The 27742-nt window shown below is 38.1% G+C and overlaps 1 protein-coding gene across 2 annotated transcripts; it reads left to right on the top strand.

Annotated features, from left to right (window-relative positions):
- Window positions 1-56: 56 nt before the first annotated feature.
- Window positions 57-25772, top strand: LOC124394368 (alpha-2-macroglobulin-like). 2 transcript variants are annotated; one of them, XM_046862511.1, is made up of 34 exons: window positions 57-357; window positions 1939-2119; window positions 4097-4253; window positions 4374-4426; window positions 4609-4629; window positions 4777-4942; window positions 5094-5178; window positions 5288-5381; window positions 5465-5570; window positions 5770-5879; window positions 5986-6156; window positions 6244-6477; window positions 6598-6810; window positions 8055-8204; window positions 9468-9545; window positions 13006-13084; window positions 13327-13492; window positions 14593-14818; window positions 14909-15032; window positions 15373-15494; window positions 15570-15621; window positions 15790-15873; window positions 17918-18094; window positions 18198-18273; window positions 18433-18589; window positions 18684-18758; window positions 20477-20639; window positions 22967-23157; window positions 23270-23485; window positions 24170-24291; window positions 24552-24633; window positions 24725-24793; window positions 24880-24985; window positions 25075-25772. In XM_046862511.1, exons 1-34 carry the CDS (start codon window positions 275-277, stop codon window positions 25167-25169), a joined length of 4284 nt encoding a protein of 1427 aa, XP_046718467.1. In that variant the 5' UTR covers window positions 57-274; the 3' UTR covers window positions 25170-25772. The 2 variants fall into 2 exon arrangements, with proteins under 2 accessions (XP_046718467.1, XP_046718468.1); XM_046862512.1 differs by lacking the exons at window positions 57-357; window positions 1939-2119; window positions 4097-4253 and having other exon boundaries at window positions 4387-4426; window positions 4614-4629.
- The last annotated feature ends 1970 nt before the right edge of the window (window positions 25773-27742 follow it).

Raw genomic sequence — 27742 nt, 5'->3', positions numbered from 1 at the left:
CCCAAGCAGCACATTGTGAGTGCGCATGCGCACTGCATCACATCTGCCAGGCTTTGGATTCTCACTTTCGATTTGGGATTCATAAACAAGGAGGGCTGATCCTTTCCGTACCACACATCTGCATCATATTAATAGATTTTTTTTTAACTTATCGTTTCCCTATGTGCAAATATACATTAAGAAGTTTGTGTGCAAATGTAGATAGCTAGCATTTTCATCCTTATCCCTTATAGGAACTGAACATCAGAACTTCGCATTTATAACGGACTTCAACATGGTGTTCAGCAGGTTTCATATTAGCACATGGCTACTCATCTGCTTCCTGTTTCTGTGTGTTCATGGAATAACATCAAAACCGTAAGTAAGAATGAAGGATGATCTAAAGTCATGTTTTTATATTTTATAAAAAGTCATGCTGGATGTATTTCTGCTTTGACAAAGGTTTTCATGATTTGAAATGCCATAAAGAAAATGTAGTGCATAAGAATTATTAAACAGAAGATCAGATTGAGAAGAGGCGGGGTCACTACCAAAATTTACACAATAAACAAGTCTTCATACTAAATACATTATCTGAAAATCAACAATAAGATCAGGCTGAAGTCAGGCATATGCAGTATAAAACAAGGGGGCACCGCTCTAAGACAGGGGTGTCAAACTCAGGCCGTGTAATTATATTTGGCCCGCGAGATCATATCAAATGTGTATTAAAGCTGGCCCGCCAGTGTATAGCGCATACACCGCTAATACTACAAATCCCAGAATGCTTTGTTAGTGCGCTGGCGCATCAGTCGAGAGCGCTGAAAAACTTCAAGCTGAAAAACTCAGCGTACTCAGCGCTGAATTTACCCGGCGATTTACCGACCTTGAAGCCCAAAAATGCAGATTTGAACTGCTCAGTAATCCGTTTGTGGTTGACGTGGAAAGCGTCCAAATGGATCTGATTGAACACCAGTGTAGAGACACGCTTAAGTCAAAGTACAACTCCGTGTGTGCTGCACAGTTTCCATGTTTCCTCCCCGACACACTGCACAACTCCGTGCCCAAGCTGCTCAAACGCTCTCTGTTTTCGGCAGCACATATCTGTGTGAGCAACTGTCTTTAATCTGTGTTATAAAACACAGTCCATATAAAAAGGTTCAACATTACAGATCTGGAGAGACGGAAAAAATGCACAATTGCAGTCCATTTTTTTTTTTATAAATATTGAGTTTGGCCCGTGACTTCGTCCCAGTTTTAATTTTGGCCCACTGTGAATTTGAGTTTGACACCTTGCTCTAAGACTTCAAGTTTTTGCGTTTTTATGTGCTTGTATGTAATGTAGTGGTGGAACAGGACCAAGAACCAAGAGAGTTTCAAAATTCATGGGAGGGAGCTGTGTAACAGGCCAGATTACAGCATGTCGCAGGTGGATTATGCAATTGATGGTTATTTTCTTCCTTTAATCATTGACTTAAATGTCCATACTTTCCTACATTCTGTTTTTATACATTCTGTCACTTTTTATAAATAGGTTTCTTCAACCAATTACTAACTCACACAACTCCCCTAATTATTATTAACAAACTGAAACATCAAAAATTTGAATCTTGAAGGTCCCATTTCAAGACAGCAGGAAACATCTCAGCTGGAAACAATATTATAGTGTCAGTGCTTATCTTTCACCTATTATGATCTATAAATCTACACAGTGTAGTCAGTGAGCTATTTCCTGTATTTTGGCCTGTAGATAAGCACCTAAGTTACTATTATGTCTAGTTTTGGTGCACAGAAGTGAAAAAAATAGCTCCTGAACATGTCAGTCAGTCTACAGTTTTGCAGTTTAATGCTGATTGAGTTCACTAAGTTTTTTAAATTACTACAATAGTTAATCTCACATAACCTCTTTACTTTTTCTTTTAGCATCTGCTCAAAAAACTTTTTTTTGGTTTTTTTTAGATACTTCATCGTGACATTCCCTGCAGTCATAGAGTCAGGCTCTGAGGCCAAATTTTGTGTGAGTCTCCTGAAGCCTAATGAGACTCTGCAAATGGACATTTATCTCATTTATGGGAATCAGAGCAAAACTCTTTTTCAAGAGACAATAGAAAAGGAGTTTCACCAGTGCTCTCAGTTTAAGGTTAGTAATCCTATATACAGTGTGGGAATTAAGTTTTGGGATTTTTTTTTTGTTACTTTACAATATTTACATTGATTATACTGTAGAGTGCCTTGCAAAAGTGTGCAGACACCTGAACAATTATCTAATTTTGCTGAACTTCAAATGAGGCAGTGAATTTTCATTCTGTTTAATAATTTATTTTTAAGCTCTGGAACTCAAAATCATTTACTGTAAGGTGACACTTTGCTCAGAGTTTCACTATGGTAGTTATAGACCATTCTCAGATATTGCAATATATTGCAAACATATTAAAGAACAAGCAAATGGTGTCTGACTCATTTACTTGTAGCACCAAATGCACTAGTAATGTTTCAGACACATCCAAACTGTAAAACATCCCAAATGTGTGAGGCGTAGCCAACTTGCTGCCACACAGATATCTTGAATAGAAACTCTTTTAAGTAGGGCACATGAGGCTATGCTTTTTTAGAGGGGGCATTAAAAGTCTACTTGTGGCTGAGAACCCCTACATTTGTATGCTTGATATAAGCATACAAGTACATTTGCGCTGACAATCTTCTCCTTCCTGGAAGCTCCCCCTTTTTTTTGACATACATATGAAGGAAATGTACCAGACATACAAATTCAATCTCTATTACTCTGGAGCTGGCCTGCAGGCCTGTCCTCAATAGCCATATAGCAAACTAAAATAGCTGCTAAATACAGTGGAACCTCGGGTTACGAATTTAATTCGTTCCGGTACTTTATTCGTAACCTGAAAAGTTCGTATCCCGATACAAATTTCCCCATAATAATGAACAGAAACTTCGGTAATTCGTTCTGGACAACCAAAAATATTACATAAATAAAAATAAAGCCAATATTCACTAATATTATTTACTTTTAACATGTAATATTAAAATCATACCACATAAAAACATACAAAAGAAGAAAACATCTTTACCGGGTACTTTCCCTTTGAGAAGACTCGCTGCAGGAGACGACGTTCATAGAAGGGGGAGGAGGGAGAGTTATTGTTTGGAAGGAGAATCTTATTATATTATATTATTTATATATTATTATATATTATATTATAGAATATTAAAGACAGTGTTATTAACACGAACGCTGAGACAATTGTTGCATTAGAGGGAAAATGAGAGCTGTTTCTTTAAGGCTACTATCAGTTGGTATTGAAGTCCAGAGTGAAATTCATTATGGGTATTGTACTTCGGAAAAGAATGTAACCCTGCTAATCTATCTTCATAAAAACAAGTAAAGTGGTTATGCATCGGCTAATGTTGTCCATCTCATCATTCCACGAGCATCAACTAACGAGTTGTTACGCTGCCGCCGGGAAAAGTTCAAGCGGATAAGTAACACGATGCTCTCGCTAGGGACACAGAACGCTAACTGATGTGACGAGCTGCGTGGATAGAGCAAAAACAACCAACTTGCCTGCGATTTTTTGGTGCGTGACGTTCGTATCCCGATATATTGTTCGTAACCAGGGGCAAAAATTTTGATGAACTGCGATTCGTAACCTGAATTATACGTTTGCCAGGGAGTTCATAACCCGAGGTTCCACTGTACATCTTAATAGTATATACAAGGTTGGGCCTTTTCAGTGTCACTTAATCATGAAATGTAAGGAGTTCTGTCACCTTAATAATAATTGCTTATTGTTAAATGAAACAACTGTTATATTTCCAACCATGTTACAGTATATCTAAACAGATCCTTTTATACTTATGGAAAATATTTATTTTTATAATTTTTTTATTTTTATTTTTTATTTAAACTTATAAGTACAAAGTACAGAATACATTAAATGTGAAGTGGAAATATAAACTGGAATATTAAATAACAAAATCTAAATCTAATCTAAATACTTATTTCCCCTTACTGTATTACTTTGTTTATTTATTTTACTTATTGTAATAAAAGGGTATATTTAGTAAATTATGTCATTTGACATGGAACACATCTCCACAGGCTCCACAGGTGGAGGGTGAATCAGTGCAGGAGATCCATGTAGAGGTCAAGGGTGAAAGCTTTTATATGACAAAAAATACGAAAGTGATGTTTAAATCCTATGATGCAATGGTATTGATCCAGACTGATAAACCCATCTATAATCCAGGCCAAACAGGTGATTAATTCCTGCAATATACTCCATTATTTCTATTATAATTATTCAATGATGGCTTTATTTTACTAAATTGTTGGTGCAACTTAAAACATCATTTTTTTCTGTCACTTTTTTCTACAGTAAATTTTAGAATTGTCGCTTTGGATTCAAATTTTATTCCACTTAAACAAAAGGTAAAAGCTGATTTTTTTTTACATATATTTATTTATTACTTTTAGTATAATAAGTCTGTAATCTGTTCACAATTAACTGTACAAAAAGGCTCTTCTGTGATTTTTTCTTTGTGTAATGTTGGTAAACTGTTTTAAGAGTGTATTAAATAAAATATTGTCTTGTCCACCAAAATTCTTTATAGTACAGCACAGTAATAATTGAGGTAAGAAAATGTAACTCCACTATATTTCCGTAATTATTTTTTGTTGTATTTTTTGTGACACTGTTGTTCATTTATTATATTTACATACACTGGTTATTGTTGGTTATACCAAATATATTGAATATATTATTTGTATGAACAAATCAGGATAATAATAGTAATAGAATTGGTCAGTGGACAAATGTGACCTCAACAAGACTGATACTGCAGCTTTCACATGAGCTGAATGCTGAGGCTCCACTGGGACAGTATCAGATAATTGCTAATGCTGAAGGGAAATTATTCCATCACAATTTTAAAGTGCAAAAATATGGTAAGATTTACTTTCTATTGTTTTGCTGTCCATACATAATGACTTTCTTGTAATTACTGCAATAAAAATAAATAATCTAATCATATTATTATAATATATATTGTATTATCATAATTATTATTAATATTATTAATATTAATATTATTATTAGTTTTGCCCAAGTTTGAGATTACAGTAGACTCACCAAAAGAACATAGTGTTGGTGAGGAGGAACTGAAGCTGGAGATTTGTGGAAGGTAAGTGATAGTATCATGCAAAAAACAAGAAAATAGTAAAATAAAATATACCTATCTATCTTATTAAAACACAGTCCAAAGCAAAGGTAAATGGTTGTGTATTTTAAAGGTACACATATGGACAGCCAGTACCTGGTTCAGCACTGGTGCAAGTCTGTCACTGTAACCCAATGACTGCACCATGCATGGATACAAGAGTGAAGGTGCATAAGTAACACTATATTAAAAGTTGTCGAAAAAAATAAAATGTTGTCACCCTGTATTTGTTTTTGTGTTTTCCCAATAGATGAGTAAGACTGGTTGTGCCTTATATATACTGAATGTGCCAAATTTTATAAACTTAAATGACAACTGTCTGGCTGTTAACATTACAGTAACAGAGGAAGGAACAGGTGAGTCAGTATCAGATTATATTATCAAATGGAGACAAAGAAGACTAAAAAAAAAAACAACATTCTTATTGCTAATTTTAATTCCCCAGTTATGCCGAAATTGTTGTAACATAGTATGCTATTGTTATTATGTATAGTACGTACATTATTATGTATTACATAATATTAATTTTATTTTATGTTGTTTTTATTTGTGTAGAATTGTCCATTGTAAAATCTGAAATCATAGCACTCACTTACCAAATTGGTAAAGTGGAATTTGTGGATTTACCAAAACACTTTGAACGGGAAAAAGTTATTGAAGGAAGTGTAAGTTTTCCTTGCTTTTCATTTTCCAATTTCATTGGTCCACCCATACTGCTTTTTCTATTTGTGTTTTTTTTTTGACAAATTATTAATTGTTCTTTTCAAACAGGTTAATGTTACTACCTTCAGTGGAGCACCAATTCCTAACAAGAAAGTGTATCTTTCAAAAATTGAACATTGGTCTCAAAGGGTTCTACTTATTCTTACTTCAGATAGGAATGGATTAGCACGTTTCCTAATTGCTCCACCTGAACATCCTACAACAGAGATTCAATTGCGGGTATTGTATGATGACCCGATTACTCACAGAAATAGGAAATCATTTCAATAGATCTTGAAAGATCGTGATCATTTTACTGTTATCTAGGCAAGTGTCGATCCAGAGCAAAAATACCATGAATACAAAACACCGTTCTTTACAAGTGCTGATACACGTATACATCTGCTCCAACCTGCCACACCGTACAGTCCAGTGTTCAGTGAACTGACAATAGAGAGCTCAGAGGAACCATTTAAGTGTGTTGCTGAAGTTCCCATAACAATTAACTACTATATTGTTGGAGAAACTACTGAAATGTTCAGCATTAATCTTATATACATGGTAAGTACAAGCAGTAAAATTGTAAACCATAACAGTAAATGCAAGTCTACTGTTTTACCTAAATATCAACAGCTCAAAATGAAATGTACCTGACTAGCATAAATTTTGCCTCTGGCTCAGGTCTTATCAAAAGGACTTATAGTACATCATGGGCATGAGAAAGTTGAAGTGGAAAGCTTTACAGATATCCGAAGGGGAAACATTTCATTCACATTGTCAGTTGCTGCTGAGTTTGCTCCAGCAGTTCAGGTTGTGGTGTACTCTGTCCTGCCCAGTGAAAAAGTCATCACTGCTAACAAGAATTTTGAGGTGGAAAAATGTTTTAGAAATCAGGTAATGCCAACTTCAAATGTTTTTCTTCTTACAACCTCACTTCCAAAAAAGTTGGGACACTGTAAAATGTAAATAAAAACAGAATGCCATGATTTGCAAATCTCATAAATCCATATTATAAAACAAAACAAAAAAAAACACATCTCAAATGTTTAAACTGAGAATAGAATAAGGAAAAATAAGGTCATTTTGATGTCTACAAGTCTCAAAAAAGTTGGCACAAGGCCATATTTAACACTGTGTAGCATCTCGTCTTCTGTCTGTCTGGGAACTGAGGAGAACAGTTGCTAAGGTTTTGTGAGAGGAATGTTGTCCTATATCGGTTTGATACAGGCTTCTAGCTGCTCAACAGTTCTGGGTGTTTTTCATTGTGTTCATGATGCACCAAATGTTTTCAAATGATGAGAGGTCTGGACTGCAGGCAGGCCAGTTCTACACCCAGACTCTTCTACTACAAAGTCATGCTATTGTAATAAATGCAGTATGCAGTTAGAATTCTCTTGCACAAATATGCAAGCCCTGTAGCTCTATTTTGGGTGATGCAGCTCTATGTTATTTTATGTAGCACTGGGTTCTGGACAAATGTCTAATTTCACTGTGTATTGCATCAGGTATATATGGTTGAAATGACAATAAAAGCTACTTGACTTGACCTTCCCTGAAAAACACATTTTCTGGATGAAAGCATTTCTTGCTATAAAACCTGTACATACCATTCAGCATTGATGGAGCCTTTAGAAATATGCAAGCTGCCCATTTCACAGGCATTAATGCACTCCTATATCATCAGAGGTGTCACTTAACTGAGTGCTGATAAAGAGCCAAATGGTCCCTCTCTTCTTTAGTCTAAAGGATGTGGTGTCCATGAAATGTTTCTCCAACTAATTAATTTTAATAACACTTATTTTTTCCAGACTTTTGTTGCAATGTCCCAACTTTTTTGAGATATGTTGCAGCTATTACATTTGAATGACCTTATTTTTCCTTCAAATTTTACATTTCCTTAGTTTAAACATTACATATTTGTTCTCTGTTCTATTGTGAATAAAATACGAGGTTTATGAGATTAGCAAATCATTTCATTCTGTTTTATTTACATTATAAAGTGTCCGCACTTTTTTAGAATTAGGGTTGTGTATATATGTATATGGTTAGTCAATTAGTGCAATCTACTATTTTGATTCTTATTTAAGTTCTACTTGTTATGAAAAATCTAAATAGTAATGTAATGTCTTGGACTCCAGGTTTCGCTACAGTTCTCCCCCTCCAAGGCCGTTCCTGGTGAGAATAACACTCTCAAGCTATCAGCTCATCCTGGCTCTTTGTGTGGCCTCAGTGTTGTAGATCAGAGTGTGTTCATCTTGGACTCTGAGAACCGTCTAAACGCAAACAAGGTTAAGATTTACTAAATCTTAATGTGCAAGTTTTTTGAGCATATTTTAAAATCTAGCACTCTCTGTGACTACTAAAATTAATACAGAAAAAACAAAATGCTTTAAATGAAATTTAAGCTTTTAATCCTCTGCATTCCTAAATAACTAATATTTATAAGAGAGATATAACAGAAAAGTTCTGCCACAGTTCCAGGGTCCCTATTACAGTTTTGAGATCTGGGAACTGTCAGTTTCACATGTTCTTGTTGTGTCTTCATTGGGGTTCTAAGCATATATCATCAATGAATGCCATTCCCTAAAACCTCATCGTGAAGTTCATACCAGTTGAGTGACAGCAAACACTGGAGGACATTTGAAATTCATAGAACTTCAGTTATATATGAAATTCCTTCCTCTTAACTGCTAGGGGCATGATTTAACACCTAGATAACATATATAAGTATGTCTAAAAAAACTATTAAAAATAAGACTGATTGAAAGGATATGATCACCAGGTGTGGGAGGGTGTGTGTTTTCAATTTGGAATGAGTACATAGTTATGCCTAACTAGCAATAGCACAGATCTCCTAGTGCACAATACCTGTATATCATATCATACTGCCTGTGATGATAAGTGAAATGACATGGAAAGACTCCAAGCTTGCCTTCTGGCTGAGATGTTGACTTTCAATACCCAACGACTCAGTCTCTTCTTACAGATGGTGAGCACCAGTTGTTTCTTTCCCATAGCAAGTTAACAGTCTATCTGATATGTGAATTGCTTCTGTTCACAAGGAGTGTCAGTTGGATTGTCATTCCTCTGTATGAAACGTTTTAAATTGGTTAAAAAAAACAAGTGAGTGTGACTTAGGTAGGAACTCTGCATTTGCCACAACTGGTTATCAGAATATGCAAAACAGACATATTGATAAAACATTCAAATCAGGCCAGCTTTTCTACACCTAAATCTAATTTTAAAATGAAGCTATTTTATGTTCAATACTAATAGCATGCAAACAATCCAAATTACAACTAAAAATGTGGAGAGCTTTCTGGCTCTTGGCCCATGCCCCTGCTGCCACATCATGATAACTTCTTGAGATAAAAATATAAAATCTTTAAATTAACCAAGAGAGAACTTTAATAATGAGCAGGTAATATTGCAAGTAATGTTGCTTGTTGCTTTTTCAATTTTAAAGTTTTAAAGTATTCATGGATGTTTTTCAAAAATGGAAACATACTGTATATCTAAACTATAAATAAGTTAAAATATATCTTCCACAGATATTTAACTTGTTACCAGTGACATCTATGTCACATAATGAAGCTGGGCTGGGATGCTTGAATTTCAAACTCCAACAAGTACGTACAGCCATGCTTACAATACTGTACATAACACATAGTAAAAGTAAAGTAAAATTGTTGGAACTATAGTAATAAGTATAATCACTGTTCCCTTGCACAGTGCAGTTGTGTGTACTGTGATGTATATTCATTATATAATAATGAAAATGATATAGCATACTGGCATGTTAGACCTCAGTGAGATGCAAAGATTGACCATAACTACAATACAATAAGAGTAAAAAAACGAATTAGTTGTCTAATGTCATACCTGGTTGTGTAAATATTGTATGCCTATATATATGTTACTACAGCACACAACAAATACAAGCAATGTACATTAGCAGAAAATTGCATTTGCACAATTTGGCTTTTTTTTTCATTATTTCTGTTGCAAGCAGCTTCACCTTTCCAACAGATGACACACACACACACACACACACAGACACACACCCACACTGTCAGGATTTCCCCTGCCACGCCCCCTTCCGGCGGCTGTCAGACTTCGCATTCCCCAAAGCACCTCGCCCCTTCTCCCGTGCGTGCCCAAGCTGCTTCATGGGGAACACCTGACTCCCATCTACTCGCTCATCACACCGCCAACATAAACCCCCCATTCACCCACACTCAGGGTCCTTTATTATATGTTCATGCATGTTCGTGTAGGTTCATGGACGTGTGTATCGGCGTATGCGCGTTCCCGCTACGTACCATTTTTCTCGGACTTCTCTCTCTTCATGGCTGCGCTTCCCTTCCGGAGCGTACCCCGGATTACCCTGGCCCTCCCGGTACGGCTGCGTTTGTATTCACTGTATGGATTACGTTTCCTGTGTTCCTGCCCAGCACTGCGCTTTCCCAAGCGCATCTTTGGACTACTCGTCCTGAAACGGATATATACTTTCGTTTTGTGACTCTCTGTTTCCGGTGTGAGTTTTGTGTTGGCTTTGCCTTTTTGCTGTAATAAACTCTGTTTGCTGGTATTTCGGCTTCCGCCTCCATATCTCCGCATAACAGAATAACGGACCCCTGAAAAGGAATATAAGAACAAAAAAAAAAAAGGAACATGATCGGATTACCGCCGTGGTCCTGGCGCGAACCGAACCTCGGAGGTAAAAACACGGAAACTCGCCGGCGTTTCTCGGCCGTGCTCAACGGTGCCACGCCCTAATGCTGACGTCACGGAATTCCCGGCTCGCTTCTCCGGCAACAGGGCTGAGTGGGGCGTGTTTTTGCGGAGCATAGAGGACTATATGTAGTCAAATCCGTCCTTCTACCCGATGGAGAGAGCAAGGATCGCACTCTACATATCTCTGCTGTCTGGAGAATCCCTCTCTCTCGCCAGTGAGTTGTGGAGCGCGACTGGAGGCGATTTCGGCTCGTGTGCCCGGTTTGTACATCTTCTCACGAGGAAACTCGGGCTACTCACAGCGGATCTCCTTCTCCTCTCCCGAGAGTGCGGTTCCGCTCTGCCCCAGGTCCTCTAGGAGGTCTCCACCCTGCTCCAGGCCCTCCAGGAAGGCTCCGCTCTACCCCAGGGCTTCCAGGGGATCCTAACTTTGCTCCAGGACCTCCGTGAGAGCTCGGCTCCGTCCCAGGACCTCCGTAAGAGCTCTGCTCCGTCCCAGGACATCCGTGAGAGCTCGGCTCCATCTAAGGACCTCCGTGAGAGCTTCCTTTCTGTCCCCGAGCTTCCATGAGAGCTCCTCTCTGTCCCCGAGCGTCCCCGTGAGCTCCTCTCTGTCCCCGAGCATCCCCATGAGCTCGGTTTCACTCCAGAGAGTCCCCGTGAGCTCGGCTCCGCTCCAGAGAGTCCCCGTGAACTCGGCTCCGCTCCAGAGAGTCCCGGAGACCTCTAAGGGTAACCCCACTGACCCGGGTTTCACCGAAAGCGACGTCTCGCTCATGAGCTCCTCCCACGGCGACGTCTCACTCCCGGGCTCCTCCCACGGCAACGTCTCGCCCCTGAGCTCCCCGGAAGGCGACATCGCACCCTTGGCCTCCGCCAAAAAAGTCTTTCAGCCTCCAGGCTTCGCTGAGGGCGTGGTTCAGTCTCCAGCTTCCATCAGGGGCATTGCCCCGTCTTTGGTCTCCATCCAGTGGGTCTCCCAGCCGGTAAGCCCCATTGAGAGCCTCACCCTGCCTCTAGTGGCCGCCAAGGGTGTTGTCCCGTTCCAGGTCACCGCGGTGGCTGTCTCCGAGCTCCAGACCTCTGCCATGGACTTCGCCCAGCCTCGGGTTGTTCGAAAGTGCCGTCAGAGCCGTCTCTCGGGTCCAGACCTCCGTGGTGGGCATCTCTCTGCCACAGAGCTCCGTGGAGGACGTCTCTCCGCCTCCTGTCTCCGCCGAGGGTGTCGTTTCGCTCCAGGTCTCCAGGAGGCTCGTCTCTCCACCTCCAGTCTCTGCCGGGGGCATCGCTCTGCTCCAGGTCTCCAGGGGGGGTCGTGTTTCCGCCTCCTATCTCCGCCTCTGGTCTGCGCTGCGGACTTCGCCCATTCCCATCCGCTGGGGTCGTTGTCCCGTTCCGGCTCTCCGCGTTGGTGGTCGATTCGCCTCGAGCCCTTTCCTGCTGCATCTGGCGGTTCCGGCGGTTCCAGCCCGGTCCCCTTCGACCCTGGGCGATTGGAGGGGCCCTCCTCCGAGTGAACTCGGCTCCGCCGAGTGTCAGGATTTCCCTTGCCACGCCCCCTTTGGCGGCTGTCAGACTTCGGCATTCCCCAAAGCACCTTGCTCCTTCTCCCGTGCGGGCGGGGCACGCAATCGGGCTTCATGGGGAACACCTGACCATCTACTCGCTCATCACATCGCCAATATAAACCCCTCATTCACCCACACTCAGGGTCCGTTATTATATGTTCATGCATGTTCGTGTAGGTTTATGTACGTGTGTATCGGCGTATGCGCGTTCCCGCTACGTACCGGTTTTCTCGGACTTCTCTCTCTTTACGGCTGCGCTTCCCTTCTGGAGCGTACCCCAGATCACCCCGATCCTCCCGGTTCGGCTGCGTTTGTATTCACTGTATGGATTACGTTCCTGTGTTCCTGCCCAGCACCACACTTTCCCAAGCGCATCTTTGGGCTACTCATCCCGAGCGGATATATACTTTCGTTTTGTGACTCTCCGTTTCCGGTGTGAGTTTTGTGTTGGCTTTGCCTTTTTGCTGTAATAAACTCTGTTTGCTGGTATTTCGACTTCCGCCTCCATATCTCCGCACACACACACACACACACACACACACACACACACACACACACACACACACACACACTCTGCTTGGAATTAGTTAAATAAATATTTACCAATAAAAAAAAAAGTTCATTAATATAGGTCTATTCTACCATCAGTCAGAGGTGACAGAGAAACTTAGTCTGAGTAACACATTACTGTTTCTTACTTTCCAATAATAAGTATATTTAATTTAATGAATACTTAAAACACATATTATTTAATTATACTTTATTATATTATGACTATTGACAGGGAGTGGGAATGAAGATGATAACAAACTTGGCTCTTGAGTGTTTGTTGTTTCCTGATGAGCTGGATGAAGAAGATAATGGTATCTCCACTACCTTTTCTAAAATATTATATATAAAATACCTTTAATAATTTTTTTATTTTATTCTTACCTATACATTTTGTATATTACATTATATGTTACTGCTAAATGTATACCAATGATACCATTATTGTTAGTACAGTGTTATGTACATATTTCTCATTGTTTTTCAACAATTTAAAAGAGGTCTAAAATGCTTCTGTATAAACTGCTAATTATTTATGTTTTCTGCTTCCTTTTAGACGTATTTGACTATTTATCTTATGACATTGTTAGAACTGTATCATCAGCATATTATGAAGAATATAAAGATCATGAAGAAAATGAAGGTCACCCAGTGAACACTGTCTCTGTGACAGTTCGCAAATTCTTCCCTGAAACATGGATATGGCATCTGTCTGAAGTGGGGTTGGTGAATTTACCCAATATATATAGGCATATGAAAAGGTGCACACATTTAATCTCTTTCTCAATTCATTATGGGAGAAAACCAAATAATAGTGGTGTGCAGTTCTGATTTTCAGATATTAAATGATTGAGATTTTGTTCTGGAACAATTACACACAGGGATTAAAATACATAAACTAATTAAGAGCAATTAAAAAACAGGTGGGAAAGCAAAGCAAAACAGCAGTGCAGTTCGAGCTGACAGCCACAAGACATGTTCAGAGCTTTAGATAGCTGATATGTGAAGTCCATGCAACAAAGTGAGGAGTTGTGCGCCTAGAAATCAAGGGGTCAGAATTGGAGTTAGGGGGCTGGCACGCTGACTGCCCAGCATTTGGAGCAGAATGACAGCATCCTTTGCCAGGTAATTAGGTGACAAAACAATATCCTCATTTTGGCAGAAAGTAGAGTAACAGCAGGAATCGGGAGGTAGAGTGATGACAGAGCCCCAGTGTGGAGTGGTGACATCATCCAGGAAGTCAGGAGGTGGAGCACCTCACCATCTGCCAAGCAGGAGGCAGAGTGATAACATCATCTGAGAAGCCTTGATAGTCAGAAAGTCATAGAGTGCAAGTCAGCCTTGTGCTTTGCCTGAGAGGCTTCTTTTTAAACCTCTAGCTTGGGCAAGGCCCCCTTTACTTTTGTACTGCCTTACAAGCCTTGAGCTTGACTGGAGAGGCCTTCTTGTGAGCCTCAGGCTTATGATTGAAAAATGGAATACATAACATTTACATTAACAAAGGAAAAGACAAAAAATGTATAGTTGAGGCCATGTCCAGTTTAAAAAAACTTTCTTTCGGCTTCTCCCATTAGGGGTCGCCACAGCGGATCATCCGTATTCATGATCCGCATGTCCAGTTTAAAACATATTACAAAATAGATGCAACTGTTTAAACATTTAACAGCTACACACAATTCGACAGTATTCCACATTTGTTTAACGTACTTGCAGTTACAAATTAAAAAATTAAAATTAAAAAATTAAAATCTATGTATAAACTGTTAAAATGTGCATGTTTTTACACAGTGTAATTTGTTTCTGTTTACATTGATTTCCACAGAGACTCTGGATCAGTAGAACTTCCTGTCACTGTTCCTGACACCATCACTACTTGGGAAACAGAGGCTTTCTGTGTGTCCGCTGTAGGTCTGGGACTGGCTCCTCCTGTTCAGCTCACTGTATTTCAGCCATTCTTCCTGGAACTCTTGCTGCCCTACTCCATTATACGAGGAGAGGTTTTTGAGTTGAAGGCCACTGTCTTCAATTACCTTTCCAAATGTATTATGGTACTGTAAAGAAAAAAATTTTACTTAATGAACATTTGTGACTTGTGTCACAAATGTGCAGCAAATTCATGGAACCTGCCTCATCGATAGGTTAAAGTGACTCCAGTGGCTTCCTCAGACTACATTATCGAAGCTCTTTCTCCAGGAAATTCATCCTGCCTGTGTGCAAATGGAAGGAAAACCTTCAAATGGACTCTGATTCCCACTGTGCTTGGTAAGTCCTACATTTCTTTTAAACTCTTACAGTATATGGAGGGCTTTGCAAGTGCAGTGTGATTTAGTGTGAATGATAATTATGATTTTAATTTGTAAGTTGATAAGAACATATTGTATATGGACCAGGTACAGGTGTTTTTATAACCTGATTTTCTGGGTGTTGCTTTGAGCTTTTAACAACTAAATAACAGATACATAAAATAGATATTTTCATGGGTCATTCCCACCCATTCTACAAGCAATTCTATGCTTCTAAAAATCTTTCCCAATCATGCTCTCTCATGTAGTTGTTTTTCAATGTATTGTTCCTAATACTCAAAACTGTTAATATGCTACAGGAGTTGTGAATGTGACGGTGAGTGCAGAAGCAGAACAATCACAGATTTTGTGTGACAATGAGATTGTGAGTGTTCCAGAGAGAGGCCGCATTGACACAGTTACACGAAGCCTGATTGTACAGGTGGGTGTCTTAACACTAAATTTGTACAACCCCTCTTCATTAGGCTATAATTTAACAATACTTTTTCCTCTGTAGGCTGAAGGAACTGAAATGATGAAGAGTCAGAGCTGGTTATTATGCCCCCAAGGTTAGACTTGTAGATATATTTTCCCTTTTGATTCTAATCTAATCGATTAAATAAACAAGCTTGTGTCAATTTAAAAGTGATGTATTTAACATCCTATTTCTTTCTATTTGCATTTTACTACTTAATACTACTTGATAAAGATGGAAATTATTTTTATCTCACTTACAGGGAACAGTGTTTTAAAGGAGTTGAAGCTCATTCTTCCTGAGAACGTAATACAAGGTTCAGCACGAGCTTCGGTTTCAGTACTTGGTAAGACAGAAAACTTTCTGGTTGTAAAATGAATTTTGCAACAAAAAGGTAATTTTTCTACAATCCCATTTTTCCATAGTACAGCCAATGTAGTTGAGCCAGACAGTAGTTTGTGGTACTTGTGGTACTACGGTGGCAGCCCATGCATTTTACACTTAGGCCTCCAGTAGTGTCCTGCCTGATTCAATCCACCTTTTAATATTATCTGTAATAGAATCGTTATAGAAGCCATCAATATTATACAGAAATAGTAGAGTGCTGACCCACAGACAAGTATCTCATACAATAAGTAAATGGCATTACTAAAGCAAGAAACTCAATAAACACAATTCAACAAGTCTTCTTTCACTGCAACCAAAGCTGCATCACATAGACATACCCATCACATCTTTAGCAGAAGCATCAATGTTAACCTCATAAAATTACCCTGGGCTCTCCGTGCATTTTTATGCATTTACAGCATGTGCATTTTCTCTGTGCATTGCAGTTTTTCTGTGGATTTGAAAGTAAGACATGAATAATTGGGATAAGACATTTGGAATAATTTAATACAAGCCCAAAATGTAAAAAAAAAAAAAAAAAATGCAATGATTTGCAAATCTCATAAAGCCATATTTTATTCACAATAAAGCATAGAAAACACATCAATTGTTTAAACTGGAAGTATGTTCGTTGTCAACAAATTCTTTTATTGAATAGTTGCACTGCTCAAGTAAAGGTTTGGCATGGTACATGGTCAACCTGCAGCAGGAAAAGTGTTCATCCCAAGTCATCCAAGCCATGGGAGAATTTTATATTAAACTAAACTAAAACACAAAGAAAATTGTAGCTGGAAGTTATGCAAAATGGAGCTTGTGCGGCATGGAGGTCCCACAGTGATGCATGAGCGTGCAAAAGGAAACACACTGGTTTTCTTGCACATGATGTCATGGTGTAGTGGTGTCATTGTGTCAACAGCATGGTAAGCAAAAACTGTGTAAACCTCATCATGTAGAAGTGGTATGGTTTAATAAAGTGCTATTAATAGTAAACTACTAATAGTAAGATAGTAAACTTATCTGTTTTTAAATGTGATTTATGCGGCTTTACTACGTTCAAATGCATGTTTTCACTGTTTCTCCATTTAATTTGAGCATATATCATTATTAATACACTAATCATTATATAGAATTAAATTGATTCTAGATTTTTTTATCTTCACAAATGAAAAAAATGTGTCTTTCAAAACAATTTTGTTTTATATTTTATGTAGTTTTTAAGCTTGCTATGTGCAAAATACAATACAAATGTTAATTTACACAAATTGCTTGACCTTGCATACTTAAATAGGTTTTGTTTCATGTTTTTTTTATTTTTTTTTATTTTTTTTTACAAAATCAACCAAGCATGAGTGGTTCAAAAGAGAAATTCCCCATGTACTCCTCAACAAGCAGCCACTATAAGATTGAAAAGGTTTAAATTAAAGATAGTTAAACTCTATATAGATAGTTAAATACTAAAGATAGTTAAATTCTAAATGCTTTTGCATCTTATTATGTACATCTTTATACATAAATAGCATGAATTGGAGTTTTATATAGTTATAATAAGCAAAACATCAAATAAAAATATATAAATTTTTATTCGATTAATCTGGAAAAAATTATATAATTAGTATCACAATAATCGTTAGTTGCAGCCCTACTTTTAACTTTTTCCCATTTGAAAACATATAGCACATCATGAAACGAAAAAATAAAACAAAGGACATCCAGAACTGTTGAGAAGCTAAAATCGAGACGAAAACTCGTCTGGCTTAATCATTCGGTTAATCTCAAATACAAAGCATGTAAAGTATTAAACATTGTGTAAATTTACACTATATTGTAAAACTAAATTTTGAGACATCTCTATTCAGCATTCTGTTGCCTTTTGGTACGAATTAGAATTTGAGCAGCAGAGGTTCAGTAAATGGTTATTTGTTTTAAATTGTTCATAAACTGTTTTTTTGTCAGATGCACCATGTAGCTTGATGAATTAAGAATTTTATTGTATTCTTTTGTAGGAGACATGCTTGGCCGTGCGTTGAAAAATCTGGATGGGCTGCTAAAGATGCCATATGGTTGTGGAGAACAAAACATTGCACTTCTTGCCCCCAATATCTACATTCTACAGTATCTAGAGAACACAGAGCAGCTCACAGCAGCGATTCGTGAGAGGGCTACTGGTTTCCTTAAGAGTGGTCAGTGAGATTTTCTTTCTCTTTTTAATGTTACAGATCAAGACTGGCCAACTACAATTGACTTCCTGAACTAACCAGGATACATTTCTTTGCCTTTATACAGGATACCAGAGGCAACTTAACTATAAACATATAAATGGGGCATATAGTACATTTGGCAGTGGAGAGGAGAACACATGGTAAGAATATTTTAAAGCAAACAATGAGGAAAAGGGGTTGTGTTAATAACTGTAATTATCAAGACTAAAACTTATTCAGAGGGTCTTCTCCTTATTATTTATTCTTTCATTCTCAAAGTTACAACATTTTTGAATATATAAATACATTTCCACCACTAGGTTAACTGCTTTTGTCTTGAGGACGTTTGGCAAAGCACAACGTTACATCTTTATTGATCCAGAAATCATTAACAGTGCAAAGAAATGGCTGATAAGTATGCAGAGATCTGATGGCTGTTTACAATTACAGGGAAGTCTCTTTAATAACCAAATGAAGGTATGTATGGGTGTGTACTAGGGCTGATCATTATACAGAATGCATTTTTGGAAAAAGAAAGTTACAGAATTATTTATTTTTTTATGTATTCCAGGGTGGTGTGAATGATGGTGTGACCATTACTGCTTATATCGTTGCATCATTTCTTGAATTTGGCATTACAGTGCAGGTAAGCGTATAAAAGAGTAGTTCCCTTTCAGGAACTCGAGCTGCATGGAAAATGCTTTGGGAATGCCTCGCATTGTCCTCGCTATGAATCACATGAGAAATCCAGCTAATAGGCAGGTCGTGAAAAAATGGGAGCGCGATGGAAGCGACATTAGCTTTTTTCGGTTTAGGTAAGCGCTTTGTGTGTGAATCTGTGAGTTCCGATCACATGTTCCATTTGCCCCACTTTATTTCTGGGGGGGATACACACAGCCGATGTGTTGTTTGCTTATCTTAGAAGCTTGCTTAGTTGGCTCTCAAGGAAGTCAACTGTTAGCATTTTTAGCTGTGTGGCTATGCGCTCCTGGAAGGCTGCTGGGCCGAGCTCCCATTCCCCGGGGAAAGCACTCGCTTCAGCAGTTCCCTTTCCTGTGTGTAACGCAGTGCTCCGTATTTCTTTCTCCGAGGAGGGAGAATTTTTGGATGCTAGCAAACCAACGGACTCCTCACAGCCTGAAGGTAGTGACGCGGGCCATCACTAAGCTAGAGTTCGCGTGGCCTGATGAGAAGTGGAAGCAACGCGTTCCCAGCAGGCTGGATGAGCGTTTCCTGCGTCCCGCACCACAGCTTCCAACCCCATATGCGGCCCGAGCATGCCCTTCATTCTCTTGCACAAATATAGTAGGGTTCAGGGAGTGTGGCTATGGGGAGATGCCCAAGGTTGAAGAGACGCTCTTCCTATACAAGGGTATTTGCCTAAGGTGCCTACGGCTCCCTCACAACCTGTGGTGTTACAGGCATTCTGCCCTCCTCCTTTCCTATCCCCTAACCAGGAAAAGCAAAATCGACACTGTCCAGTGCGAGCACTAAACACATACCTCCACAGAACAAGTCTGTGGAAAATGTCGGAGCAGCTGTTCGTCTGCTAAGGCCCTCACAGGAAAGGTTTTCCGGGTAATAAACAGGTGCTTAGTAGATGGATTGTGGATGCCATTTGTCTGTGTTATAAGTCCTCTGTTCCTTCCACTCCTTTTGAAGTAAGGCTTATTCCACCCGGGGTATGGCGGTCTCTACGGCCTGGTCCGCTGGAGTGTCGCTCCAGGACATTTGTAACACTGCAGGTTGGTCCTGTGCTCAGACACACTAGGCAGGGACTGGTCAGTAGGGCGTGATTGGACACTCGTTCCCAAAGCGTTTCCGACGCAGCTCGAGATCCTGAAAGGAAACATCACTAGGTTACGTATGTAACCCTAGTTCCCTGAGGGAATGAGAGCTGCGTCAACGGGCCATACTCCCTGCATCCATGCAGCAATTACCTTCTCCTTTTTCAATAGCTAATGTAGCTCCCATTGCGCTCCCATGTCGTAGCTTCCTGGTTTGCGCGACGTCGCCTGCCAATGACGTCACGATTTGCCTATTGGCTGGTTTTCACACATGATTCAGATCGTGGACATCGCGAGGAGTTCCCAATTTGTTTACGACAGAGCTCTACTTCCCTTAGGGAACTAGAGGTACATACGTAACCTAGTGACGTTCTGCTTGTTCATGGCAGTACAAAAAGAAAAATGATCAAATGCTTCAACCAAAGTTTATTCCAAGTAAAATAAGCAAACTCTTATCAAAGAGTTGGCTTAAACAAGTAATTTGTTAAATGTGTCCTTGAAAGATAAGATCCTTTTTGGATATGCATTGCCATCATTATTTTTCTTTACACAATTATGTACATTGTTTTGATTGCAGGATCCTGTTGTAAATAATGGACTGTTGTGCTTAAAATCTTCTGTTGATAAAATGGAGAACACCTACACAACTGCGCTGTTGGCCTACACTTTTAGTCTAGCTGGAGAGAATCAAATTCGGGAGCAGCTACTGAAAAAGTTGGATAATGTCGCAGCTCGAGAAGGTACTGAATGGATGGATGAATATGTAGCATTTATATTAGTTACACATCTAACACATTTTCATTATTTGTGTGTGGCAAGTAATACACATTCATTAATACCGCTCCATTCTATACCATTACACCATTGTTATAATCCCAATTCCAAAAAAGGAACATTGTGTAAAATGTCAATAAAAAAAGAATGCAAATCTTATAAAATCATATTTTATTTTACAATACAACCAGAAAATAAATTAAATGTTTAAACTGATGAAATGTACCATTTTAAGAAAAATGTATGGTAATTTTGAATTTGATGGCTGCAGCATCTCAAAAAAAGTTGGCACATGGCAACAAAAGTGTGGAAATTGTAAGTGTATTTTAAAATTAAACAGTTTTATTTATCAGTTCAGATTAATAAACAACAAGTCAGTAAGATGATTGGGTGTAAATAGTGTATCTTAGAAAGGCAGAGTCTTTAACAATCTGTGAAAAAATGTGTCTACAAATTATGGAAAGTGTTAGAATAATGTTCTTTAGTATGAAATAACAAAGCAATTGAATATCCTTTTTACAGTACAAAATATCATCAAAATCTTCAAAGAATCTGCAGAAATATCTGTGCACAAGGGACAAGGGTGAAAATTATTATTGAATCCCTGTTATATTTAGGCCCTCAGGTGGCACATCATTTAAAACAGTCATGATTGTGTTATTGAAATCGCTGCATGGCTTATTAATACCTCCAGAAATCATTGTCTGTGAACACAGTTTGCCGTGTCATCCACAAATGCAGGTTACATTTCTATTATGCAAATAAGAAGGCATCTGTGAACATGATCCAGAAATGCCACCAATTGCCATAATAGAAATGTAACCTGCATTTGTGGATGACACGGCAAACTGTGTCATCCACAAATATAACCTGCATTTGTGGATGACACAGTTTGCCGTGTCATCCACAAATGCAGGTTACATTTCTATTATGCAAAGAAGAAGGCATCTGTAAACATGATCCAGAAATGCCACCATCCTCAGCTTGCATATTTAGAAAGGCTCCATCAATGCTAAAAGGTATATACAGGTTTTAGAGCAACAAATGCTTACATCTAGACAGGGAATGTCTTGCATATTGAGCAAGACCATGCTAACTGCATGCTGCATATTACAATAGCATGACTTTGTAGTAAAAGAGTCTCGGTGCTGAACTGGCCTGGCTGCAGTCCAGACCGTTCACCATTTGAAAATATTTGGTGCATACTGAAATGAAAAACACAAAAAATGACACCCAGAACTGTTGAGCATGGGGAATCCTGTATCAGAGACATCTGGGGCAACATTCCTTTCTCAAAACTTAAGCAAATGGTCTCCTCAGATCCCAGATATATATATGAACAGAAGACATGATGCAACGTGGTAACATGGTAATCCTTATTTACATTTTACACAGTTTCCCAACTTTTTTGGAATTAGGGTCAAATATTTATATACTAGTATATATTTTTTTCCTTTGTCCCAAATTTGTTCACTATGCAAAATTTGAAACCAGCACAGAACCAATTCCTGACAGAAATTTTGATTGGGTGTGACCTAGTCGACTATTTTGTATATTATTTAAAAGAAGGAATGCAAGGGTAAGTTCCGTAACACCAAAAGACCCAGATTACAAGAGAACTATGGTGGATATCAGTAAGAATTCTTTCCTTGTGATAGAAAACCTCCTCACAACAGTTGGCCATATCAAGCACAGGATTTTGGAACATCTGTGTTCAATTCAACATTTAACACAGACCCTTACCTTAGTAAATACAAAAAACAGTAAGACCAGATAAACATTTAGAAAAAAATCCTGTACAGTTTTGGAACAGATTTCTCCAGACACGTGTAATGAAATCTGAATGTTCCAGAATAACGGGAAGAGAAGTGTATGGAGACAGGAAGTAATTTTTCATGATCTGAAACATATCACACTATCTTACGGTTTATCATGGCATATGCATCTACACTCCCTTGTATTTATGAATGATGTGTTTGTTAGCAAACGCAACATAAAAAAGTCTGAAGCCAGACTTGTTTAAGGCAAAAAAGTACTGGTAGAATGTTTTACAATGGCCAGGTGTATCACCTGACCTGAAATAAGTGGAAGCATGCACTTCACTTGCTAAAAACTAAATAAAAAAAAATTACATGAGCAATTTAAAGCTGAAAGTGTTCACTTTGAACTCAAACTCAGTAATTACAACTCATACTGTAAATGCTGTTGTAGATAGGTAGCATATCAATAATTTTGTCAATGACTAAATGTTAATGGACCTGACTATATATGTCTTAATAACATTTAATTGTAGCTGGTCGTCTTCACTGGTCTCAGTCGGCATCAGATGACTCCGGTGCATTGTCAGTGGAAATCAGTTCCTACGTGCTGTTAGCAGTTCTCACCACAGGTAATCTCACTGCTGCTGATTTGGGATATGCTAATAGGATAGTCAGCTGGCTGGTAAAGCAGCAAAATCCTTTTGGAGGCTTTTCATCTACTCAGGTACTCAATTAATCTGCAGCCCTCCTTTAACATTTTTTTTACATTTAATCAGAATACTGATAAAACATGTTAAAAGTTATAGTTGATGTTTTGTTTTATTTTTTCCTATCAGGACACAGTTGTGGCCCTCCAGGCTCTGGCGCTTTACTCCACTAAGGTGTTCAGCTCAGACGGCTCTAGCACAGTAACTGTAACATCAGCAGATGGAGACAGTCACAACTTTGATGTGAACCAGAACAACAAGTTATTGTACCAAGAAAGATCACTGCAGGATGTTCCTGGGAAATACAGCATTGATGTAAAGGGCTCCACCTGTGTGTCAGTGCAGGTCAGTGCATCCATCTCTTTTTCTCTTTCATACAAATTGTGCCTCCATATTTACATGAGTAGAGTGATTTGTATTGAGACTTTATCTAAGCAACTACACAAGCAGGTTTTCTTTGCTCATCATTTGGTTAATACAATTTACTGGTATATAGTCTTCCTTTAGGTTTTTCTTAAATAGAATCATATAAGATGGGGTTATTAAGTACTTGAAAGGCAGTCAGTTATACACTTTATTCACCCAAAAAATAATAAACTAATGGGAATAGCTTATTTTTCTTTACTGTTGTCAGGATTGAGACCCTGAACTATGGTTGCAATCAGCCACTGCACCTCCACATTCCAAGTCCCATGCTACACTAATCACTCATACATACATCTGTTTCATGTTTTACCTAATTATTGTCACCATGTAAGTTTTGTGATCAGTGTTTCTTATTGTCTTGTTTTCGTGTTCATGGTTGTTATTGTCCTTATCCATAGAAGTTACAAAATGTTAGGTCTACACTTTTATCGTTTTCCTTATTATTTTTAAAATCAGTCCGAAATGACCTATTCTATTAAATATAAATTTGCTTTCAAATGGGATTCCAAAAAAGATACTCTTAAGTTAAATATCAGAGATACACCACTGTTTTACTCAGATGCCAACTTAACTTATTTATTAATCCTAATTTATTAATCACAGACAGCACTTTTCTACAATGTCCCCACACCTTCTGAAACCAGTACACTGAGCATCACGACTTCAACTGAGGGAAGCTACAAAAAATTACTTGGAGAGAATCTGTTACTCAAGTTCAAAGTCGCGTAAGAATGAATGTGTAATGAAATATACAGAGGATTAAACAATAGAAGATATTTTATTATTATCAAAGTTTTTAGTAAATGACTCCTAATACTTTAAATTTTCCTAAATTGGCTATGACATACTGTACTGTATATACTGGGATAGTGTCTGAGTTAAAAAACATTAAATTGAATGATTAATGACTAAATATTCTTTTAATAGTTCAACATGATATTTGGTATCATTGACCATTTAAATACTCCTGAAAGTTTCTTTCCAGATATTCTGGGACACTTGAAAGCACTAACATGATCATTGTGGACATAAAACTCTTATCAGGGTTCACAGCAGATCCCGGTGAGGTAAGTAGTAGTAGTGTTGCTAAAACATTTGTACAATAAATGGCAGGATGAAAAGATAATGGTACAATCATTCTCGTTTTGTTTTCTATAGCTAAAAAAGGGCACTTTGGTAGAACGAGTTGATTCCAAAGACGACCATCTTGTCATGTATATCAAAGAGGCGAGAGAGATTATTTAACTGTTTACTCTTTTAAGAGATATGATGTGGCATGTTTGTAATATTACTTATGGTGTATTTCTTAACAGCTCCAAAGGAATACTCCTATCACCTATTGTCTGAACATGAAACAGGTACTTCCTGTCAAGAATTTAAAGTCGGCTGTGATAAAAATTTATGATTACTACCAAACAAGTAAGGCTCTTTAAGACTTTTTTTTTGCAATTTTCACTTTAACTGTTAATTTAGTCATCATATATTGATTTTCAACATATTTCATTCAGGTGACCACTTTGAGACGGAGTACACCGGTGTCAATGATTATTCCCTTCACTCCCAGGTCTCGGAGCATATGCTGACTTGCAGTGCTACAGCGTAGTGCAGTGTATTTTCTGTTTATGTAGCCATGCTTTTGTTTAGTCTTTGTCTTCACATTTGTTAATTTCCTCACTTGGTCAAATTGTCCACAGCTGTTTTGAGTATTTGAGTCATAAAATACCCAATGTTTCCATATTCAGATGGCAAAGTATTGTTCAGTGTTTGGCGCTGGTCTTTACTAAGCCGTTCATCCTTGTATTTGTTTTTATTTTGCCTCATTCATGTTATTTGCTGATCGCCTGACTCATTCTTGTATTATGTTTTTTATTTTGGACACTGAATTTGAACTTGTCTGCTTGTTTTGTAAATATATTTTAGCATTTAAATGTCCTTTTTATACAACACAAATATGCCTTGTCAGATATCACATATGCACTGTCTATATGTTGTGTGATGCTTTTATTTTCTTACTTATATGTTATATTTGCAGTTTCTCACATTATGATAGTAGCAGTATAATTTGAACATTCTTTTTTCAGTGTTATCCTTTAGCACAGATGTTGGGACTCCCAGCTGAAAATGCCCTACCTAACTTTAAATGTTAACAGTTCCTGTTAAAAGTGGGCTACATACAATTTAAACATCATTAAAAAAAACACTTTGAGCTTTACTGTCCATCATTCAAATTTGATATTGCTCAAAAAGATAATAAGTTATAGATAATGAAGTGCCTTGGATATTAGGGCCTAATAAACCAACATGGCTTCATTTCCTACCTTTCAACATCATGTAACATAATTAAAGTAGGCCAAACAAGTCTTTTAAAAAAGACAAAAAAATAAAACAATATTTTATACAAGTCTCTTTAACTAACAAATAGATTTACAGTTTAATGTCACAAAGTAGACAAACTATTAGATTTTAACAAAGAAATAAAACATTTATCTTGGCGATGCCAGGCTTTGAACCACAACTGTGCTGGGATCTGCTAATTGGTAAATCAACACCTTACCCACTGAGCTATCTTTTCTCCCTTGTGCAAGCAGTCAATGGGCCTAATAAACCAACATGGCTTCTTTTCCTATATTTCAACATTATGTGTCTCATATTAAAAGTAGGCCAAACAAGTCTTTTATAAAAGACAAAGAAATAAAACAATATTTTAAACAGGTCTCTTTAATTAACTAATAGATTTACAGTGTAATGTCACAAAGTAGACAAAATATTAGATTTTAACAGAGAAATGAAAATTTTAGAATGGCGATGATGGGTTTTGAACCCACAACTTTGTGGGCATCTGCTATTTGGAAAACCAACACCTTCCCCACTGAGCTATCTCTTCACATTTTGTGCAAGTAGTCAATAGGCCAAATAAACCAAAATGGCTTCTTTTCCTACGTTTCAAAATCATGTAATTTATTAAGAGTAGGCCAAACAAGTCTTTTAAAAAAGACAGAAATAAAACAATATTTTAAACAGGTCTCTTTAATTAACAAATAGATTTACAGTTTAATAAACCAACATGGTTACCCACTTACCCACTGAGCTATGTCTTCTCCCTTGTGCAAGCAGTCAATGGGCCTAATAAACCAACATGGCTTCTTTTCCTATATTTTATCATCATATAACTCATATTAAAAGTAGGCCAAACATTTCAACATCATGTAACTTATAATAAAAGTAGGCCAAACAAGTCTTTTAAAAAAGACAAAGAAATAAAACAATATTTTAAACAGGTCTCTTTAATTTACAAATAGATTTACAGTTTAATGCCACAAAGTAGACAAACGAGTAGATTTTAACAGAGAAATTTAAATTTTATCTTGGCAATGCCAGGCTTTGAACACACAACCTTGCATGGATCTGCTAATTGGTAAACCAACACCTTACCCACTGAGCTACCTCTGCCCCCTTCTGCAAGCAGTCAATGGCCCTAATAAACCAAAATGGCTTCTTTTGCTATATTTCTACATCATGTAACTTATATAAAAAGTAGGCCAAACAAGTCTTTTTAAAAAGACAAAGAAATAAAACAATAATTTAAACAGGTCTCTTTAATTAACAAATAGATTTACAGTTTAATGTCTAAAATATTAGATTTTAAAAGAGAAATAAAAACTTTACCTTGGCGATGCCAGGGTTTGAACCCACAACCTTGTGGGGATCTGCTAATTGGTAAACCAATATCACACCCACTGAGCTATCTCAAATGTCTTCAGCCTGGATCGAAGTCATCCTTACTGCAGCCAAGAAAATAAAAGTAGGCCAGTTACTGAATGGGAGGCAGTTCCAAAGGCTGCTCGGTCTCATGGCAGCAGTGGCCAGTGTGATCCACTTGGCCTCCTCCATTTGAGACCCCTCCAGTGGTAGCTCAGAGGCAGAGGGTTCTCCCGAGGGTGTAACCCACTTTGTACTATCAAGGTCTCGGGGCGAGGTCTTCGAATCTTATGGCACATAAACTGCCTGGAGATAATGGCCGTGTTCTTGGCACTGGAACACTTCTACCAAGATTTGAGAGGTCTCGCCCCCTGTACAGGCTGGCATGGCAGATCCTCATATGGGTTAACTCCTCTCATTGAGAGCGGTTTATATCCTAGGGCAGTTGAACTGGAGAGCAGACACCCTGTCGAGGAA

The sequence above is a fragment of the Silurus meridionalis genome, chromosome 12 (assembly GCF_014805685.1).
Source record: "Silurus meridionalis isolate SWU-2019-XX chromosome 12, ASM1480568v1, whole genome shotgun sequence".
Classification (NCBI taxonomy): Eukaryota; Metazoa; Chordata; class Actinopteri; order Siluriformes; family Siluridae; genus Silurus; species Silurus meridionalis.
This window is presented reverse-complemented; position numbering and strand designations above follow the sequence as displayed.

What these genes read in the sequence shown, in the direction of transcription:
- LOC124394368 (XM_046862511.1), top strand. Translation starts at nt 275, where the DNA reads ATGGTGTTCAGCAGGTTTCATATTAGCACATGGCTACTCATCTGCTTC. An exon ending in AAAAATGTTTTAGAAATCAG is followed by an intron (nt 6,811 to 8,054) that starts GTAATGCCAACT and finishes CTTGGACTCCAG; the next exon opens with GTTTCGCTACAGTTCTCCCC. An exon ending in CCACCTGTGTGTCAGTGCAG is followed by an intron (nt 23,486 to 24,169) that starts GTCAGTGCATCC and finishes TATTAATCACAG; the next exon opens with ACAGCACTTTTCTACAATGT.